Below are 22,233 nucleotides of genomic sequence, written 5' to 3' on the forward strand. Positions count from 1 at the left end.
ACACGTGAATTAAAACAATAAATGACACCTTCACGAAAAATAATCTTGTTGGGAGTTCATTAGAATAGAAAAAAAATTGAATCGGTGACATATACCTATATTAATTATCTAACGTATTTCTCTACATTTTGGGTGCCATTTTGTATAAAATATATTGTTTGGTGATAATGCTTCTGACTTTGTCAAATCAACCATATTGCGCGAATGGCAAATGAATTAGCACGTTTGCACAGTAGGCTGCACTATTTAGCGTTATTCTTACAGGCAGGGCTATACTCAGTCACGTTATACCGTAGGGCCTACACGCATACATTTACAACACAAATTATGTATACAGGAACGTACCTTTGAGAGAGGTGTTACTGCATGGACGATACAGAACACAAGTCAAAATTGTGAAAAATCCATGCGATATCAACGAGTTTTCTCCACGATCGTGTAGAGGTAGGCTCTGTTGTATAAACTTATCATTGAAAATTGTTAAGGTACATCTGCCATCTGTTTCAAGACTTACGCAGCGTACAGGCACACACTAGCCTAGGCCTGTGAAAACTGCAGTTACTTTGTGCAGTTAGACGTTAGGATAACTTACGGCTCGTAGGCAGTAAGCTCTGTTCAGTCAAATAGAATGGGATACAATTATAGAATAACGGCCTTTCGGAAGGTTTCTGCTTTAGGTGGAGATGCAGACAAGTTGTTAAGCATCTCCACTGCAACTCCAGTAAATAAAGTAGGCAAAGGCTTAAACACCGCTGTGACTCGTGACAACGGAATCTGACTCCAGTCAAAGCAGTAAAAGTTAAAATAAGAAACATCCTCCACAGTGACTGCGCCTTCAGCCAGAATATGCTGTTAGAGATTATGAAGAGATTTATGAAGTAATACATCTAAACAAGTAATGTAAGGAAGCCCTTCCCCCCACAATGCCAACTCCAGCAAGAATACCTTCAAAACCTATTTTGATACTATTACTAGTACTAATCTAGGCCTAGACGGTTAACATCAAAATGAAAGCATTTACATTTATGAATACAGTTTATATTTGCATGTTACAGATAATTCAAAATTTACTTATAATATCACTTTCCTTTCTTTACAGTAAGATAAACCATGGCCTCACGTTTTTTTGCCACGGGATCATCTGAAAGTGAGTCAGAATCCTCAGAAGATGAGATCTTGCAGCCAATTAAGCCTGCATCGCAGGCTGTCAAAATGTTCTTCAGTGACAGCGAGGAAGACACAAAGAGAGTGGTTAGGAGTGCAAAGTCTAAAAGGTTTGTATATACTTATACGTTGTGGCTATTCGCACGAACGTAACCGTGCGAATAACATTGACTATTAGCATGCATGTAACTTGACCAATGAGCGCTTGTGGTTGATGTAACCAATGAACTGTCCTGATATGTGCTGGCCGGGAGGGATGAACAGGACAATAACACAGCAGTGCATGACAATGGAACAGGAATTTGATAACTATGGCGATTTCCAGGGTTATGTTCAAAGGATATGGATACTTTTTCTATTTTTGTAATAAAGGATTCCAAAACCGTTGCAGCAGCAAACAAGCGACTAGATGAATTAAATTCATGATATTCCTTATGCATTTTAAGAAAGTTTTGCAACAAATCTTTTCTGAAATATTAAAATAAAATCTTTAATTATTCCTCTGAATTTTCCCAGAATTGATCACATCTTTGATTTCTCTCATATTTTACAGATTTGGCTATTGATTTTGAAAAAGATAACCTTTTTTTGAGAATCAGCAAATTTTCATCGACCAAAATCTTCAGGGTGGGCGAGTGGGGGGGGGGGGCAAATCGACCGTGCACACCCAACACTGTGGTTGGGGCCATGGTTTACCTTCCCCGCCTACTCAGTGTTTTTCTAATCACTACATGCTAACATGCCTACTGACACATACACGTTCGTGCGAATAACTACCTTACTGGCACGCCTTCGTGTGTAAAGTCACTGTCTATAAGCACGAGCATTTTCGTGCGAATATCGATGCTTATTGGTACGTCAACGTAACAATAACGGTTGTTATTGGCACGTGCACGTGCCAATAGACACGACCATACTTATATGTTCCTATCATGCATCACCCATCGCTGCAGTACAATGTTTCTTTGGGACAATTAAGATGATACTTTATGTGTGATTGCTTTTCAGGCAAGATGAAATTATGGACATCATTACCAAGATCAGGAACCAGAAAAAAGTACGGGACATTTCAAATATACAGACCAGCTTTGAAGAATTGCAACGAATCTATCAGAAAGCAAAGAATGTACTCCAAGTAGGGGATACTGCACCAAGGTTCTACATCAAATGTCTGGTTGAGCTAGAAGAGTTTGTCAACGAGGTTTGTTCTTATTTCTTTCAAATGGTGGTTCGGAATCCCTGGCATTCGACATTCAAACAGAAGTAACTCAAAATAAATCAAATGATTCTTTCATTTATCCTTATAAATATTAAATCAAAAAGTTAGTATGCAAACACTGTTTCCAACTTTTCTCACCAAAAATAAGAAAGGAATGAATAAAAACAAAGATAGACAAAGGCATACAATGATGAAACATTCATCTTTAGACTTGCTCAAGTCTTCTTTCTTGCAGTAAAGAAACTTTGAGATACTGGTTTCCAATAAACTTAACCAGATATTTGTGAGAATTGGCTATATTTGGTAGTTTTTACATCTTTTCTCATTTTGGTTTTAGGGTTCACTGTTTGCTGTATCGACATAGCATTACTTCTTACCATAAAGAATCAGCATAAGTTCCTACTCATCACTTAATTTTGCAACCATTTTATCTATTTTTGATCTTCTTTCGTACAGAGTTGGGAGGATAAGAAAAAACTGAGCAAGTTGAATGCTAAGGCACTCTCCACACTGCGACAAAAGCTCAGGAAGAACAATCGAGAATTGGAGGAACAGATTTCTGCCTACAAAGCTGTAAGTCTGTGTTAAATTGGTTCTTAACTTTTAAAAGTAGGATTAGCCATCCATTTGTTTAATTCAATAGCTGTAAGGTCGAACTTAAAAGAGTGTTTTTAGGGACGCAAACAACAAAAGAACAGAGAGCGTATAACAGCTACTAGTTACACACCTTTTCAAAGTGACCTCCGAATAAATATGCAATATTTTAAACCCTTTTAAGGGTGCATTTTGATAATTGCTAAATCTATCAATTGGTAATACACTTAACCAAGAAAGGAAAGACCTCTAAGTGCCAGAGAGTATTGCATCAGGAAACAATTGGTGCAAATTAGAACTTTCAAATAATGTGTCGGACACAGAATGTAATTGTAATGGACTAAAACAGCAGTCTTCAATCTGTTACTCCCACCACTCAGATCTTAGGCAAATTCTGAAAGCTGTAGATAGAATTTCTGGAAAAATTGCACTTTTCAACAGAACTGATTTTTCTTCGCAAACCACTTTTGGTTCCAGCCCTACAGTTGCGACCATAGCACTAAATCATTGATAACTTAGCTTATAAGGAGCCAAAATAAAGTTCTCATCATAAAGTTGATGTGTAAATATTTAATTGCTTGGATGGTGAGATACAAACTCAGCACGAAATATAGCGCCCGAGTAGCTTGGTCAATGTTAAGCAACATATCACAGTGCAAAGTAAAACTTTTAATGAAATTTGTTGGACAACAGCCTTTTTTGTGAAGAATTTAACCAATAATGACTGACTGATTTGGAGCAGCCAAATGGTTGTATCCACACAAACCTCTTGCAATGAGGAAGGTAATTATGTTATCACACGACTTGGAGTTAGTAGCTTGTTCAATTTGAAGCAACGTACTAACATTTATCTCTTCAAGGAAGAACATGAACAAATCAGTACTATTAAGTCCATCCTGGCATTTTAATGAGAATGTCCACTCACGCCCATTTATTTGTTTTCTCGATGACCTCTACTTAGAATCCAGATGCAGAGAAGAGTGACCGTGATGACGACAAAGATGATGAATCTTCTGGTAAGATATCCATAAACTCTCTTCCTCTTCTAAACGTTTCTTTGTTTGAAAGTGGATGGCCTTAATTTCAAACTATGAACATAGCCAAATATGCCCCAAACCTGTGTTCTACTCTATTGTTTGCTATAATTACCGCCCCCCTCTGCCCCGGTCATGTTCAGTCTAGCTGTGGTGTGCCTAAAACTGAACTCACTTTGGTTTTAGACAGTCTTCTATTATCCTTTAGTATTCTTTATTCCTTTAGTAAAGTATAATTCCTTATTTCTTAATATACCTGATTAAAGGTTAATCCTTTAGAAAAGTATAACTAAACTATTTCTCATTTGACTGCTTCATCTGTCTTCAATTTACCCCCCCCCCCCCCGCCCAAACAACACTACCCTCCTCTGCCAGATGCAAGCTAAGTAATGGAAAGCTTTCTATTTTATACATGTTTTGTTTTCTTGTAAATTCCCGAGGACAAAATGAAAATATTGAAGTCTTCAACATGAGTCAGGAAGGAATAGTTCCTAACACTGGGAAGCCTTTGATCATGCATGATGAGTTTTAGACGAATTGTATCAAGGATCAAAGTCTGGAAAATTTGTAAATAGAACACTTCTTTTTCATGTTTTTAATATAATAAATTGTTGATAAAACCTCACTTTGAACAGATTCAGACGATGAATTTGGTTCGCCCATCAAAGCAGCAGACTTCATGAAGAAAGCCGTTCCATCCGTCACTAAGCAAGCTGCTCTGGAGGTAAGGACAGCTACTTTTTGGGGGGTTCCTATGGGTTCAAAAGGGGTGACTGAAATGCTTTTCAGGGTAAAATCAGATCCAGCTGAGGTGAAAGAGGAGGAGGTGGTTTAAGGTGATGTGACCGGGACCTGTTGGTTTTTGTTTCAAATTGTTAATCATCAGGTATTAAGGTATAGGTTTCAGGAATATTGTGAATCAGAGTGGTTGTTGTAATGGCCTTCCCTCAACTTTCTTGTTTGGTTATGCTTCAACCTTGTTCAGCAGACCTAGGACTGGACAGTTAAGTCTACAATGATGTTTGCCTTTGCTTTCAATTATAGGGCAGTGGTGATGAAAGTGACGATGACTATTGGGGCTCCAGTAGTGGCTCCTCCAGTTCAGACTCCGATCTAGAGGGCGGTGCTGGAACTCTCACGGCCGCTCATTTCTTAAAACGGTTTGTAAAGCATTTATTCATGGTTGCTATTTAATAAAATAGATAACACCACATCAGAAGTTGATATCGTATTTAATGTGGTCAACGTTAATAATTTACGAAAATTATATCTGTTGGAAAAGTATCTGCTTAATAATCTGGTTGACTGAAAAACTCTGCAAAATCGATTAAAGTGAAATTTTTCGTTAGGATAAGATCGTGCTTTGACCAGATGGATGTTATTTGTAAGTTTTAAGGTTTCATTTGGTGGACTAAGTTTAAATACTTTTAGTGCTGAATGAAAAATGCCAGAACTAAAACTGATCAAATTTCAAGACTTTGTTTAGGTAAAGGCCACCAGAGATCCCATGTTCTCATGATATTCTGCAAGAGTGATTGGTTTCTCTGTACTTTTAATCACCAACCTGTTTGAGTATTCATCCTTCTTGGAAACTGAAAAAAAAGTTAACCATAATTTAAATTAAAGTCAATTGGACATGTTATGCAATGAAGAGAATTGAGTAAAAGAATAATCGATTGGGTCAGGCCTAGAGATATGTTTATTTACAGATTTGGAAGATGAATCTGGTTATCGTAATTGTTCTGTTTTCTCCAGGACTACGGAACAAGATGCAGGTAAAGCAGCCAAGAGGAGGGAGAAGAAGAGAGAGCAGAAAATAAAGGAGGCAGAGGAGAATGATAACGATGGTGAATGGGAGGAGGTGAAACGAGGAATCCCTCAGTCTAGTGTAAGTCTCATTGACCTTCTGACCCGACTCTGAATATAAAATATTCTTACTTTTAGTAAATATTTTAATATTTTAGGTGTTAATGAAGTCAAAGTTCATAAAGGAAAAGGAGCATGTGTTACAGTAGTCCTATTGTTAGTGTATAAGTTATTGACTAACTGACCACAAACTACAGTTTCCTCTTATGCCCCTTCCCACCCCCCCTCTCCCGAACGAGACATAAAATATCTGGCAATGATGACATTCTACTGCCGAGATATACTTTGGAAGTATGATTTTACTTGAAATGGCAAATTCTTCTAATGCACTTGAGACTTGTTAACTGTGATATCCTTGGGTGTTAGGTAAGGGCATGTTTATAGAATGAACAAAGATGCAGAGAGCAAACAAGAGACGTGTGTTATGATGCTCTACGTACTATATTCTAAACTTAAAATCTGTCCAATACGGTATATAAAGGTAATAACAGAAAGGTGGCAGCATACTACTTCATCTTTACTGCAGTACATTAACCAATGTTATCAGTACTTAATTCTGAAGTCACTATTTGTGAACCATTATTGAAAAAATATCTCGATAGTCTATTTATTTGATTGACTCCAGAAACTTGAAAACGTTTCTTGCTGTGATATCATGGAAATTGGAAAGTGATCTATCAACCTTCAGACAAAAAATCAATATAAATAATCACAACATGTTACATATCCCCAGGAAAAGCCCAAAATGTTTGGCAAGGACGTAGAAATTACCCACGAGGTCATCCTGAAGAAGCTGATGGAAATCATCTCTGCTCGCGGTAAGCGAGGTACGGATCGAAATGAACAGATTGAGCTCCTGAAAGAATTGCGAACCATCGCCAGCCAACAGAATCTGGGTCCAGCAGTTGACATGAAAATCCTCTTCAATATCATTGCAGCAGTCTTTGATTACAACCCTACGATTGCCTCCTGCATGAAGAATGAGATGTGGGAACGGTGAGTAGATGGTCTATATCAAGCCCCCCCACCCCCCCAAAAAAAAGAGGAGGAAAAGCCCCCCCCCCCAACAACAAAAAAGAGAAGAAAAAAAGGGGAGAACAAGTCAAGAACAGATACCCAGAGGACTCAGATTAGTTGATAGCTTTTCATCAGTTAACTTAAAGTATTCTTAGAGCAGTTCTTGTCAGATTCATTCAGATTAAGTGATTGCTAGAAAGTATTTTACTCTTTCATAAAATGGGTGAAGAAAATAGACTTAATTGTTCTGTTTCGTTGATATCAGCTTGATGTTTGTATCTGCTTTGAATACACAAAAGATAGTCAAACAATTACGGAACTATTTATGTGCATGTTCTTGCATTGCTGATTTTAAAATACTACTCCGGTCCTTTTATTCATGAACATCTTTATTCGTGGGAGAGAAAACTAATGAGAATTGCGAGTATGGACAGGTGTCTCTTCCTATTAATATTAATATAGCTCAAATACAATGGCAATGAAAATTTGTTCATGAATATTTAGCACAGTACTGAGAGTAAACAGAATTCTTGCATTTATCTTTGTTTAGTCTTGTTTGCAGTTATATCAAGTACTGTTGCAATCAATATGAAATATTCACACTCCTTTGTCTAGGGTTTCCTTCCAACGTATCAACCCAGTAGTGCCTATATTATTATTTTGAGATTGTCAAATTTCCATGGTAACTCACTCCCCTTTGTTTTTTTTATCTAAAGGTGTCTTAAGTTTATAAAAGAAGCTCTTCAGCTTGTCTCTGAAACTTAAATACTTAGCTTGTCTTTGGAACTGAAATCCTTTGTCTACAGTTTTCTTCCAACGTATCAACCCAATAGTGCCTCTATTAGTATTTTGAGATTGTCAAATTGCCATGGTAACACACACCCCTGTGATGTATGTTTGTTATTGTTTTTTCTAAAGGTGTCTTAAGTTTATCAAAGAAGCTCTTCAGCTTGTCTCTGAAACTGCAGACGTTCTTACAGTTTCTGATACTGTTCCAGACGACTCTGAAAAATATGACGTGAGTTTTTCAATTTTTCTATCAAAATATGCATTTTGGGTTGATTTAGCTACTATAAGTGTGTTATGTACTTGACAGATCAGGGACATAGATGGGTTTCATGGAAACATAATCTAAACCTCTCAAATGGGGCCAGGAATCATGAAATTAATCAGAACATTTGTAAATGGGACACATCATCATTTTCTTAGATTTAGCCGGGTAATGACTTGCTTATTTAACATGAAAAAACATGATTTAACAGCATTGATTTCTTTTGTTAAATTTGCAAGTATATACTCAGTTCATTGTAAATATTACAGAGAGAGACATACCTTCATTCCAACATGCAGTTGCAATCATGCTGTAATTACCTGTTTACCTTGTTGTAATAATAAAGGCAAAACTTAGCCATTGTGATTCTTCAGACGAAAAATGAGTTACTAGTTCATAACATTACCCGAGAAGAACTTGTATTAAACATTTATTGTCACCTTTTTGCGATATTCCAATCGATCGTTCACCGCTTAGCAAAGGAAGACAAAAATCAAAGCAAGGATCAAATGGGATCACTCTTTGGATTTATACCCAATATCCTATCAATAATTGGATCATGTTGCTGGATAGCTGTTGCCACAGTTTTGTATTATCCTGCAATGACCTGTTGTTAAGATTCAACCCCTTTAGACTCTTAATTTGTTCTCTCCTCAAACCCAATGAGTCTGTTCATGTCGTTTTAGTACCTAACGGGGAGTTGAGAGAGAACGAAAATTGATCCCATTGTAGGTTCAGGAGAGACATATGAGTGGAGGGTTAATTGATTAGTTTTGTCCTCAGAACCCTCACTTCTTTACTTCTTGTGTTCTTTAGGAGCCCCCGTACCAAATTAGATCCTGTATTCTGACCGTGGTTGAGAAAATGGACGAAGAGTACACCAAGATTCTGCAGGCCACTGATGCCCATTCTACAGACTATGTAGATCGGTGAGTCAGCAGTCAGACATTTTGGTCGATTCCACATCTGTAGCAAGGGCATATTCTTTCATGTTTTATTTTATTTGTTTTTTTATGGGATGAACAAGTTGCTTTGTCAAACTAAAGGTTGCATCTTGAGTAAACTTTACACTACTTAAATGTTCAGTGCTGAGAAAAAGAAAATAAGTGAGCAACAGTTTTATATTGAAAACAAACTACCCAAAGGTTAGTCTGCTGTATTTAATGTATACAAATGGTATTGCACTAGATTAGTTTTAATGTAACATCTGGACATATCACCAGATTTGCTTTAATAAAGTGACTTATAGAGTACTCGCTGTCAATCTCTCTACAAGCTGTTGTTGTTCTTGTTTGTCTTGGTTGCTAACAGGTTGAAGGACGAGATGATAGTTACTGACATCATCGTCAAACTTCTGGATCATCTTGAGACTCGTGGGACCAAGGAAGATATATGTCGTGTCTATCTCAGATATATCATGCACCTTTATTACAAGGTAAGAAAAATACATTTTGTGGCAAAATACAATAAGCTTTGTTACTGCACCGGTACACTGGAGCTGATACAGGTACACTGGAGCTGATACAGGTACACTGGAGCTGATACAGGTATAGTGGAGCTCATACAGGTACACTGAAGCTCATACAGGTACACTGGAGCTCACACAGGTATACTGGAGTTCATTCAGGTACACTGGAGATGACACTGGAGCTGGTACAGGTACACTGGAGCTGGTACAGGTACACTGCAGCTCATACAGGTACACTGGAGCTCACACATGTACACTGGAGCTCATGCAGGTATACTGGAGCTGACACAGGTACACTGGAGCTGACACAGGTACACCGGAGCTCATACAGGTACACTGGAGCTCATACAGGTACACTGGAGCTCATACAGGTACACTGGAGCTCATACAGGTACACTGGAGCTCACACATGTACACTGGAGCTCACACATGTACACTGGAGCTCATACAGGTACACTGGAGCTCATACAGGTACACTGGAGCTCATACAGGTACACTGGAGCTCATACAGGTACACTGGAGCTGACACAGATACACTGGAGCTCATACAGGTACACTGGAGCTCATACAGGTACACTGGAGCTCATACAGGTACACTGGAGCTCACACAGATACACTGGAGCTCATACAGGTACACTGGAGCTCATACAGGTACACTGGAGCTCATGCAGGTACACTGGAGCTGACACAGGTACACTGGAGCTCACACAGGTACACTGGAGCTCATCCAGGTACACTGGAGCTCACACAGATACACTGGAGCTCATACAGGTACACTGGAGCTCATACAGGTACACTGGAGCTCACACAGTTACACTGGAGCTCACACATGTATACTGGAGCTCACACGTGTACACTGGAGCTCATACATGTACACTGGAGCTCACAAGGGTACACTGGAGTTCACACAGTTACACTGGAGCTGACACAGGTACACTGGAGCTCATACAGGTAAACTGGAGCTCAAAGAGGTACACTGGAGCTCATGCAGGCACACTGGAGCTCACACAGGTACACTGGAACTGACACAGGTACACTGGAGCTCATACAGGTACACTGGAGCTCATACATGTACACTGGAGCTCACAAGGGTACACTGGAGTTCACACAGTTACACTGGAGCTGACACAGGTACACTGGAGCTCATACAGGTAAACTGGAGCTCAAAGAGGTACACTGGAGCTCATGCAGGCACACTGGAGCTCACACAGGTACACTGGAACTGACACAGGTACACTGGAGCTCATACAGGTACACTGCAGCTCATACAGGTACACTGCAGCTCATACAGGTACACCAAGATAACTGTGAATTATCACTCTAAGTATAGATTTGTAAGTATAAATCTCTTGTAGTATATGTGGTTTATCTCTGCTAATATGATTGTTGATTAACCCTCCTAGAAAGTGTGGATTATCTCCTCTGGTATCATTGTGGATTATTTCTTATATATAGTATATGTGGATTATCTCTGTTAATATGGTTGATTAGCCCGCCTAGACATTTTGTGGATTATCTCTTCCAGTATCATTGTGGTTTTTTTCTTATAGTATAATTGAGAATTTTCTCTGCTAATATGGTTGATTAGCCCTCCTAGTAAGTTTGTGGATTTTCACCCCTATGAAAATGTTGGATTATCTCTTATAGTATAATTGAAGATTATCTCTGCTAATATGATTGTGGATTATCTCTCATATCATGTTTTGGGATTATCCCTCCTAGTTTGATTTTGGATTTTTCTCTCACAGTATAATCCTAGGTTATCTCTGCTAATAGAGTTGGGGAATTATCTCTGCTATCATGTTTGTGGATTATATCCCATAGTATGATTCTTGATCTTCTCTCCCAGTATGATTACGACAACCTCCACAAACTCCTGAAGAAAAGACAGAAGAAGGAGATAGAGAATCGCAAGAAGCGAGAGGAGGAAGAGGCAGCGGCAGCATTAAAGGCTGCAGAGGAAGAAGCAAATAAAACTGAAGATGGCATCATCAAGGAACCAGAGACAGAGGATAACAAGGAGGAGAAGACCGAGGAGAAAACTGAGGAGAAGCCCGAGGAGAAGGCCGAGGAGAAGGCCGAGGAGAAGACCGAAGAGAAGGCCGAGGAGAAGGCCGAGGAGAAGGCCGAGGAAAAGACCGAGGAGAAAACTGAGGAGAAAACTGAGGAGAAGACTGAGGAGAAGACGGAGGAGAAGACCGAGGAGAAGACAGAGGAGAAGACTGAAGTGAACGGAGAGGAAAAGAAGGACAGTGATAAAGAGGTAGTGGATACAGAGGAAGACGAGGAGGAGGATGAAGTAATACCACGTGGCTGTGAGTTGAATATATCTACCACAGATATTAAAACATGTCAAAGTATTAATTCCTGAATGCTTCATTTTCTCCATCTGTGATGGTTTCTTTTGTTTTTCGGGGTTTTTTTTTTTTCGTAAGTTGCACATAGATTTCTAAAATTTCTCAGTTTGTTAAATCTGTACTGTTGTTGATTTAGTTTGCTTCGGGTTGATCTGTTGTGCTAGAGTTCTTTTTGCAGCAGCCCTCCTCATGGAATCTACCTTTATCTGCTCAGGGTATAATCTGTGGTGATAGAACTCGTAGAGAAATCTTTTGCAACCGCAGGGAATAAGTTATCCAGTAAAATGTGCAAATGTTCAATTTGCTAGACAAGTCCTAAGATGTGTATAGTTATTTTATTACACAGAATGCTTCTTCTTTGTTTACACTTGTTGGAAGAATGTTCCCTCTTTACATAGAGATGTACCCAGCATCAAATTTCTTAAGAATTTAGACACATATCTTCTTTATTCTATATTCTTGGATGTTTTCTTCAAGCCAGTGAGCAATGGAAGAAGAATCAGGTATTCAGTGGTTCATGAACTGTTTACTGCTAACTGTTATTCTTGTAATTATTCATATCTTCTGTGTTATTTTTAAGTTTCCTTCCTCAAATCTTTATTTATATATATATATATATATATATACACATCTATATATATACACATCTATATATACACATCTATATATACACATCTATATATACACATCTATATATACACATCTATATATACACATCTATATATATACACATCTATATATACACATCTATATATACACATCCATATATACACATCTATATATATACACATCTATATATACACATCTATATATACACATCTATATATGACTTTTTTTTGTTTTTTGCTTGTAGCCGTTGAGAACACTACCTCTCTGATTGATCGCATGTGTAAGTACATCTATACCGTTGATAGTACGGACATCATACGCACCCGGGCCATGCTCTGCCACATCTACCACCACGCCTTACATGATCGCTGGTATAAGGCCCGTGACCTCATCATGATGTCACATCTGCAGAACAATATCCAACATTCGGACATTCCCACTCAGGTAAGCGGTCAGAATTCTGACCACGGCGAAGAAATCCTTCACTTTCATGCTTAATGGCAGAAAGTATGGTATAAGACTATGGCATATATACATCTAAGGCATGTCAATGCAAGTCTCATTCATGTTCACTGCCCTCCCCCATCCCTCTGCCCCCTACCCCGACATCACCATCTCCAGCACATTCCCTATGAGACAAGAATGTTCCTCTCCAGGTCTTATAGCCTCATTTAGCAAAGTCTTCTCACTTCTTCTAATCTTCTTCAAGCTTCGTTGGTTTGGATAAATTAGGGCAGGGTCCGATCCTAAATACTAACGAGACATTCCTTTTTTTCTTCCATTCTTGTAACAGATCCAATACAATCGAACTTTAGCCCAGCTGGGTCTGTGTGCGTTCCGCCATGGCAACGTTAAGGATGCCCACAATGCATTGCTGGATCTGCAGAGTGGAGGAAGAGCTAAGGAACTCCTTGCTCAGGTACAAGATGTCATTTTTGCTAAATTCAGGAATTATTTTTGATAGCATGAATACTTTTATGGGAGGATAAAAACAGTTGATGGTCTTGTTGGCAATTGTACTTGGTGTTCTTGTCTGAAGATGAGAATGGATATAGTGGACCTACAGAGCTCAAATGTGTGTTAATTGTCATTACTCATAGCCTGAGTATCAAACTGGAATAAGTTGTTGTCATGACTGAGCTGGCCAGTTGTTGCATATTTGCATATTTTAAGTGTCAAACCTTGTTAAACCTTTACACACACCTGCATGCAATCCTGTGCTGTGATATGTTGAATAATAGACCTGTTGTTGTCCTTTGTCATGATAAATGGGACATCTTGTTGTTTAATACATATAACACAATAGACCTGTTGTTGTCCTTGGTCATGATAAATAGGGGACATCTTGTTGTTTAATACATATAACACAATAGACCTGTTGTTGTCCTTGGTCATGATAAACAGGGGACATCTTGTTGTTTAATACATATAACACAATGTACCTGTTGTTGTCCTTGGTCATGATAAATAGGGGACATCTTGTTGTTTAATACATATAACACAATGTACCTGTTGTTGTCCTTGGTCATGATAAACAGGGGACATCTTGTTGTTTAATACATATAACACAATAGACCTGTTGTTGTCCTTGGTCATGATAAACAGGGGACATCTTGTTGTTTAATACATATAACACAATGTACCTGTTGTTGTCCTTGGTCATGATAAATAGGGGACATCTTGTTGTTTAATACATATAACACAATAGACCTGTTGTTGTCCTTGGTCATGATAAACAGGGGACATCTTGTTGTTTAATACATATAACACAATGTACCTGTTGTTGTCCTTGGTCATGATAAATAGGGGACATCTTGTTGTTAAATACATATAACACAATATACCTGTTGTTGTCCTTGGTCATGATAAACAGGGGACATCTTGTTGTTTAATACATATAACACAATAGACCTGTTGTTGTCCTTGGTCATGATAAATAGGGGACATCTTGTTGTTTAATACATATAACACAATATACCTGTTGTTGTCCTTGGTCATGATAAATAGGGGACATCTTGTTGTTAAATACATATAACACAATATACCTGTTGTTGTCCTTGGTCATGATAAACAGGGGACATCTTGTTGTTTAATACATATAACACAATAGACCTGTTGTTGTCCTTGGTCATGATAAATAGGGGACATCTTGTTGTTTAATACATATAACACAATATACCTGTTGTTGTCCTTGGTCATGATAAACAGGGGACATCTTGTTGTTAAATACATATAACACAATGTACCTGTTGTTGTCCTTGGTCATGATAAACAGGGGACATCTTGTTGTTTAATACATATAACACAATAGACCTGTTGTTGTCCTTGGTCATGATAAATAGGGGACATCTTGTTGTTTAATACATATAACACAATATACCTGTTGTTGTCCTTGGTCATGATAAACAGGGGACATCTTGTTGTTAAATACATATAACACAATATACCTGTTGTTGTCCTTGGTCATGATAAATAGGGGACATCTTGTTGTTTAATACATATAACACAATATACCTGTTGTTGTCCTTGGTCATGATAAACAGGGGACATCTTGTTGTTTAATACATATAACACAATAGACCTGTTGTTGTCCTTGGTCATGATAAACAGGGGACATCTTGTTGTTAAATACATATAACACAATATACCTGTTGTTGTCCTTGGTCATGATAAACAGGGGACATCTTGTTGTTTAATACATATAACACAATAGACCTGTTGTTGTCCTTGGTCATGATAAACAGGGGACATCTTGTTGTTTAATACATATAACACAATAGACCTGTTGTTGTCCTTGGTCATGATAAACAGGGGACATCTTGTTGTTTAATACATATAACACAATAGACCTGTTGTTGTCCTTGGTCATGATAAACAGGGGACATCTTGTTGTTAAATACATATAACACAATATACCTGTTGTTGTCCTTGGTCATGATAAACAGGGGACATCTTGTTGTTTAATACATATAACACAATGTACCTGTTGTTGTCCTTGGTCATGATAAACAGGGGACATCTTGTTGTTAAATACATATAACACAATATACCTGTTGTTGTCCTTGGTCATGATAAACAGGGGACATCTTGTTGTTTAATACATATAACACAATAGACCTCTTGTTGTCCTTTGTCATGATAAATGGGGGACATTTTGTTGTTTAATACATATAACACAATGGATGTTTTGTTGTCATTAGAAAGTACAATAGTCTCTGTGTAGCTTCTTTGATGTTGTTATTTTATGTCTTGTGAAGTGTTTATTTTGGGCCATTTACTATAAAAGTGAGAGTAACTCATTTGGTGGCATGTTTGAGAAATGTTTTCACGGTGTTGCTTGTTCTTCAGGGTATTCTGATTCAGCGACAGCAAGAACGAGACCATCAACAGGAGAAGATTGACAAGAGCCGTCATATGCCCTTCCACATGCACATAAACTTAGAGCTTCTGGAGTGTGTGTACCTGGTATCTGCTATGTTACTAGAGATACCATACATGGCATGTGAGTATACTAATGTTGTTGTACAGGGAGGGGAAGGGACTTCTGGAGTGTGTGTACCTGGTATCTGCTATGTTACTAGAGATAACATACATGGCATGTGAGTATACTAATGTTGTTGTACAGGGAGGGGAAGGGGCTTCTGGAGTGTGTATACCTGGTATCTGCTATGTTACTAGAGATACCATACATGGCATGTGAGTATACTAATGTTGTTATGAAGGGAAGGGGCTTCTGGAGTGTGTGTACCTGGTATCTGCTATGTTACTAGAGATACCATACATGGCATGTGAGTATACTAATGTTGTTGTATGGGGAGGGGAAGGGGCTTCGGGAGTGTGTGTACCTGGTATCTGCTATGTTACTAGAGATACCATACATGGCATGTGAGTATACTAATGTTGTTGTAAGGGGAGGTGAAGGGGCTTCTGGAGTGTGTGTACCTGGTATCTGCTATGTTACTAGAGATACCATACATGGCATGTGAGTATACTAATGTTGTTGAACAGGGAGGGGAAGGGGGATGATCTCTGTAGAGAGATATGACAGGGTGGAGTGAAATGTTCAAAGGTCTTGGTGTTGTAGTCAGGCAGGTTGGAGTCAGTGATATGAGTAGATGCAGGTTAGTAATGCTGGATGAGGAGCAAGAGGAGAGTTGTTCTTAGATGGGTAAGGGGATTCAGAGAGGGAGGTTACATTCACAGGTCATGTGAGATTGATGTAAGACACCAGCTTTGTGCTCGCATAACCTTGTATGTCTTGTAAGTACACCTAGAGATGGTTATTTATAACAATCCTTGAACCTAACTTATTTTGTGAAGATTTGTTGGATTAAAACATGGCTTAATTCTTCTTGACTAAATTTGTCTTCCTTCGTCCATCTCAGCTCATCACTTTGACATCAGACGTCGTATGATCAGCAAGAGCTTTCATCATCAGCTCCGTCTAAGCGAGAGGCAGGCATTAGTTGGTCCTCCTGAGAGTATGAGGGAGCATGTAGTGGCTGCCTCTAAGGCCATGAGGTACGGTGACTGGCGTCTCTGCAGACAACATCTCATCAACGAAAAGATGAATGCCAAAGTCTGGAATCTATTCCATAATGCTGAGAAAGTTAAAGATTTGATAACTAGGTATGCAAACAGTCTGTATTCTCAACCTGATTACTTCAATGCAGTACGTCTCCCTCTCTTGTTATATTGATTTATGTCTCATGAAAAACATTTCTGATCCCTCATTGTGGATAATCTTTCATTTTGGTTAATCTCTCATTGACCTTAATCTCTTATTGTCCTTAATCTCTCATTATCCTTAATCTCTCATTGTCATTAATCTCTTTTTCCTTAACCTCTCATTGTTCCTTTCTCTTGTTGTGTTGAGATAATGTAATGCTTCACGGAATATTATGTATGTTTGTCTTTTTTTACTTCTGCCGCCGGACACTTGGACAGTTCTTGTCAAATTTTGCCACTGTGAACTATATGAAATTGTTTACTAAAGTTACTTACTTTCGTAGCTCATAAATTATATCAGAGACAAATTCTTGGGCATTTTTGCCTTATTTTGGTGCATTAAGCATTCAAACAGTCTTGCAGTATCCAACTTACATGGTTTTGGACCTTCTAAATGCCCTCTGGCATAACTAGTAACAGAGGTAAACAAAGAGTGTTGATTATGGCAATAGTATCAGTCACAAATTTCATAGCTGACTGAAGCTCTATTATATATTGTAGCTCTATTAACATTGTAGCTCTATTAACATTGTAGCTAGTAACAGCTGTAAACAAAGCTTGTTGACTACGTCAATAGAATCAGTCACCAATTTCACAGCTGACTGAAGCTCTATTAACATTGTATTGATATTCTACAGGATTGCTTCTCTAGTTTATTTGAAGCTATGTAGGGCATCATTTCTTAACCTTTGTTTATTATTTCTCGAATGATCAATTTAGGAAGATACAAGAAGAGAGTCTCCGTACGTACTTGTTCACCTACGGCAGCGTGTACGACTCGATCAGCTTGGACGTGCTGGCTGAGATGTTTGAGCTGGAGAAACCAGTGGTGCACAGCATCGTTAGCAAGATGATCATTAACGAGGAACTGTTGGTAAGACTATGGATATATTCCTAGGCCAGATGGGATTAGATAGATTAACAGTAGTATGTGTTCCCTAACACATTAGTGTATATAATAATAATAATAACTAGTCTTATATCGAGCAGACTCTAGCAAAGTTGTTCAATGTGCTCTATGTGTGCTGTATACATCACTGTATAGAGTGTAGGATCACATAAATGGCAGTGACGGAAAGTGGTGTACTGTTACCAATCAACCTTTTGACATATTGCACAATACTGCTCCATAGTGTAACCCCGAACAACCTTATAGGAACAACACCATTCAAATACAGACTCAGTCAATCTTAGCAAAATGGAAGTCTGGAAATCAATAGGAGCAAGATTTGTACTCTTTTCTTTAATGAGATCAATAGAGCAGTGCTTTTAATGAAGAAGAATGAATGAGAACAGTAATATCAGAGAAAAAGAATAACAGGATCCCAAGTTACATCAACCAAAATGGTTAAAAATATGGAACGTTTTGTGACTCTTTAACAAGTCGGTCCAAGCAGTATTAAAATATCATTTAAGAATATGTCATGTGTCTAGAAAAACAGGATACAACTTTTTGTGAAAGAGGATGATTACCAACCATTAGTTCTGTATGATTTATGTATCTAAACTGGAAGAGTGCTGGTGCTGGCCAGGGCATTGGTGATATCACCTAATGAATATACTCTTCCTCTTCCTCAGGCTTCATGGGATGAACCCGCGTCCACGATAGTCATACATCGCTGTGAACCAACCAAACTCCAGAACCTTGCTCTCCGGTTGGCCGATAAGGTCAGTAACCTGGTTGAGAATAACGAGAGGCTTCTGGACTTCCGTCAAGACCGCAATTGGAAGCAAAACGACAACCGCCATAACTATGGCAAAGACAGAGGTGGCTACCAAAACAGGGACAGAGGCGGTTACAACAGGGGAAGAGGCGGTTACCATAACCGCAGTGGAAACAGGGGACGCTACAGGAATGACCGGAATGACGGAGATAGAGGTGGACGCTACAGGAATGACCGGAATGACGGAGATAGAGGTGGCCGGTACAGGAATGACAGGAATGACGATAGAGGTGGACGGTACGACAGAGGCCGAGGCAGAGACAGGGACAGAGATGACCGTGGTGGCAGGGGTTAGTTATCAATAGTTCCGCACAATTATAGCTTACTTTTTGTCTAACATCCCCTGAGAAAACAAATATGATTCATGTTTTTAGCTCATACCAGCATGTAGTGCTGGTTGAGCTATTGTAATCATGCGCCCTATCTATCCATCTATCTATCTGCCTGTTCAAGCTTGTTAAACTGCTTCTTCTCGTACAGCTGTTGATGGATTTCGATGAAACTTTGACACAATCATCATTGGGTAGGGGGACATATAGGATGTTTGGGATTTTCAGGTCAAACGTCATCTAGGGGTCAATAGGGGTCAATTTGTAAAAATATGCAAATTGCTTCTTCTCCTACAGATAGCAATGGATATTAATGAAAGTTAGTCATAATCATCTATGACTGGTGGTTCCCATAGGAAGCACACAATTTTTAGATCAAAGGCAATAAAGGGGTTCCTTAGGGGTCAATCTTAGGGTCAATGCTTCAAATTGCTTGTTCTTGTGCATGGTTCAATGGATTTGGATGAAACTTGGACACAATGGTTAATTGGTGGTGGACCATGTGTGTTTGATAGTTTGAGGTCAAAGGTCATCTAGGGGTCATTAGGGGTCAATGTTTGAAAATAGGCAAAATAATGCTTCTCCTTCAGATAGAAATGACTGTTAATGAAAGTGACAAACATGATACTTGGTATAAAAGCTATCCCTATTAAGTACAAATGTCCAATAGGCTCATTTATTAAGAAAGACTTATCCAAATGATCAATCTGGTATGAGCTACTGTACCATTGATGCTCTAGTTTGTAGGATGTTGCGGCCATGTTCTTGAGGTCAGTATGTGAGCTAGGTAGAGAAACAGCTGGATTATTGTTTTTAGTAAACAAGATGTCTGAATGGAAAGGATAATTAATGGACATGTGCCTGTATCTAAGATGTAACTTTATATGTTGAGGTCATGGTGCCCTATCAGTGGGACAATTTTGCCAATTTAAAAAAAAAATTGTTTTCAGGGAGAGTTCCAAGGAGTGAGGAAGACTTCTCTGATCATACATTTTACAACTTTTTCATTGTTTTAGAACCAAAAGTTATTGTAATGTTTTTAATAACTTTTTGTTTTGTTTTTTTGGTCAATCTTTACTGCAGGTGGTTATCGTCGTGGACCAAGGTACTAAACACAGGTTCATAATGGCTCCTGGTTGACAAGAACAGAATAGACACATCATGTCACATTCAAATCTACAGGCTGGATCTTCACTTCTATACCTCTCTCTGTGACAAGGAGTAAGACACATCTCGATGATGCAGGCCTTTATGAGATCCATGAGCAGGTCACAAGGTCAAATACCTTCCATTAAGGGCCACTCACAACAGCAGCCCATTGTGCACTCCTTATTGTGGAATACAATGCCATGTAGATGGGATACCCTGTGGCTTGCATAAATGTGGGGGATTGTCATTGCACAATTCTTTTGTGAAAGTTTAGCAACATGTACCATGTACTTGTCTGTGTGCAGCAGCTGTACATAGTTATGAACTCCTTGTTATTGTATTTTAATGAAGATTGTTGTCAGTTGCTATGGTGATTCATACTGATTGCTTTGGTGATGGCTAGCACCATTCTAGAAGCATCTCAATGGAATTGTGTAACTGGTAATCCTTAACATTTAAGTAATTCTGTAACTTGTTACTAATTATCATGGTTATTTTCTTTGCATGAAGTCCTCTCAGAAGCATTACGTTAAAAATAATTGCTAGGATCGGGTATATTTCAGTGAATTGTAATGTAATATTTTGTTTGTTTATTGAACTTTTGAAGTTAAGGAATGTAATAGTTCATATTGAAATTTCAGAAACAGTTTGAAATGATGTTAACTCACAGTGGCTGCAGAGTTAACAATATTTGTATGTTGACAAGGTGAAGAGCACCTGTATAGATGATTTATAAGTCTTTCCAATTATCTAAGTAACTCAGAATCAGCTATTCTGATTGGTTTCAATAAGCTCAGTTAATTGGAATTGGTTACTCTGATTGGTGGATAGAATTCCTCAACATTAATAAATTGATCTGTTACTGTTTCGTACAAAAGATATGTCTATTCTACATCCACATAAAGACGTAACGATTCCATCAAGAATTCAAGAACTCACCGTTTAGACGGTGACTGGACACGGTGTGTTGGGGAGGGGGACATGGAAGTTGTTAGAGTAGAAGTATTGAAGTTGTTAGATTAGAAAATTAAAGGATGAGGGGTCTACCACACTCTCTTTAGGTATTTGTGGCTTTGTAATTCAATGTGTTTTCTTCAAATGACTCTCTGTGACAGAGTTTTGAAGATATTGGTATCTTTATGTTAGTTTCATTTTGTTGTGTTTATCAGTGCTTAAGGTGATTATCATGAGAAAAGGATTCTGATTATGTTGCTCTGTCATTAGAGACCAATAAAATATGGAAGGTACCAATATTTGTGACTTTGAATCATATTTTTTTCATAAATTCATCTTGCAAGCTTTCTAATATCTTGAAAGTGTTACCACTAGCAGGCACAAAAATAAAACTGAAATGTCACTTGAGGATACCCAATGTCACTGCAGTAGTCTGGGCTGGGCTCAGGTCTAACCAAAGCTACAGTATGAAATGTTTCTCAAAAGGGAGTGAGGGCAGTATTGAAGAATGCAGCATGCATAGTCTCCGAATGTGTGACTTGATTAATTCGTTTCAGCTTTGAGTATGTTTTTGTATGCTGCTGTGTTGGACAAATCTAACTATAATAGTAATTACCGACTTTGCAATCGGTGTTGAAGTCATTGCAGACTTTACAGTCACTAGTCCCCGCAACATTTTGCAAGGTTGGTAAGAGCCACTCCACAGTTTTCCCATTTGGGAAACCAAAAAGAACACTTAATTTGTTAATGTTCCATAAATGCTTTAGGGAGAGGGAGGTATCTGAATGGAAAGAGCTATTACTTCTAACAAGGAAGTATATTTTGCCAGTCATTTTGATGTGTAACCCAGCACTTCCGTTTTTAGTCCATGAGGCATATAGAAAAATGGAAGTCAATAATCTGTTTGTTTCACAGGTTTGTTAATTGTATTCTTGGATCAATTTACATGCTGAGACTTTATTTTCATAAC

The 22,233-nt window shown here is 38.4% G+C and overlaps 1 protein-coding gene across 1 annotated transcript; it reads left to right on the forward strand.

Moving 5' to 3' along the window:
* The first annotated feature begins 285 nt into the window (after positions 1-285).
* LOC139980949 (eukaryotic translation initiation factor 3 subunit C-like) lies at positions 286-21,552 on the forward strand. The gene is made up of 20 exons (XM_071993014.1): positions 286-444; positions 1,100-1,274; positions 2,173-2,365; positions 2,840-2,956; positions 3,939-3,993; positions 4,647-4,735; positions 5,056-5,171; positions 5,767-5,899; positions 6,611-6,873; positions 7,813-7,912; positions 8,762-8,874; positions 9,257-9,380; positions 11,263-11,728; positions 12,624-12,823; positions 13,173-13,298; positions 15,728-15,881; positions 16,765-17,008; positions 17,828-17,981; positions 18,686-19,121; positions 20,244-21,552. Exons 2-20 carry the CDS (start codon positions 1,111-1,113, stop codon positions 20,270-20,272), a joined length of 3,276 nt encoding a protein of 1,091 aa, XP_071849115.1. The 5' UTR covers positions 286-444; positions 1,100-1,110; the 3' UTR covers positions 20,273-21,552.
* Positions 21,553-22,233: the final 681 nt, after the last annotated feature.

This window comes from Apostichopus japonicus, chromosome 15 (assembly GCF_037975245.1).
Source record: "Apostichopus japonicus isolate 1M-3 chromosome 15, ASM3797524v1, whole genome shotgun sequence".
Taxonomy (NCBI): Eukaryota; Metazoa; Echinodermata; class Holothuroidea; order Aspidochirotida; family Stichopodidae; genus Apostichopus; species Apostichopus japonicus.

What these genes read in the sequence shown, in the direction of transcription:
- LOC139980949 (XM_071993014.1), top strand. Translation starts at nt 1,111, where the DNA reads ATGGCCTCACGTTTTTTTGCCACGGGATCATCTGAAAGTGAGTCAGAA. An exon ending in AGGAGTGCAAAGTCTAAAAG is followed by an intron (nt 1,275 to 2,172) that starts GTTTGTATATAC and finishes ATTGCTTTTCAG; the next exon opens with GCAAGATGAAATTATGGACA. An exon ending in ATTCGGACATTCCCACTCAG is followed by an intron (nt 12,824 to 13,172) that starts GTAAGCGGTCAG and finishes TTCTTGTAACAG; the next exon opens with ATCCAATACAATCGAACTTT.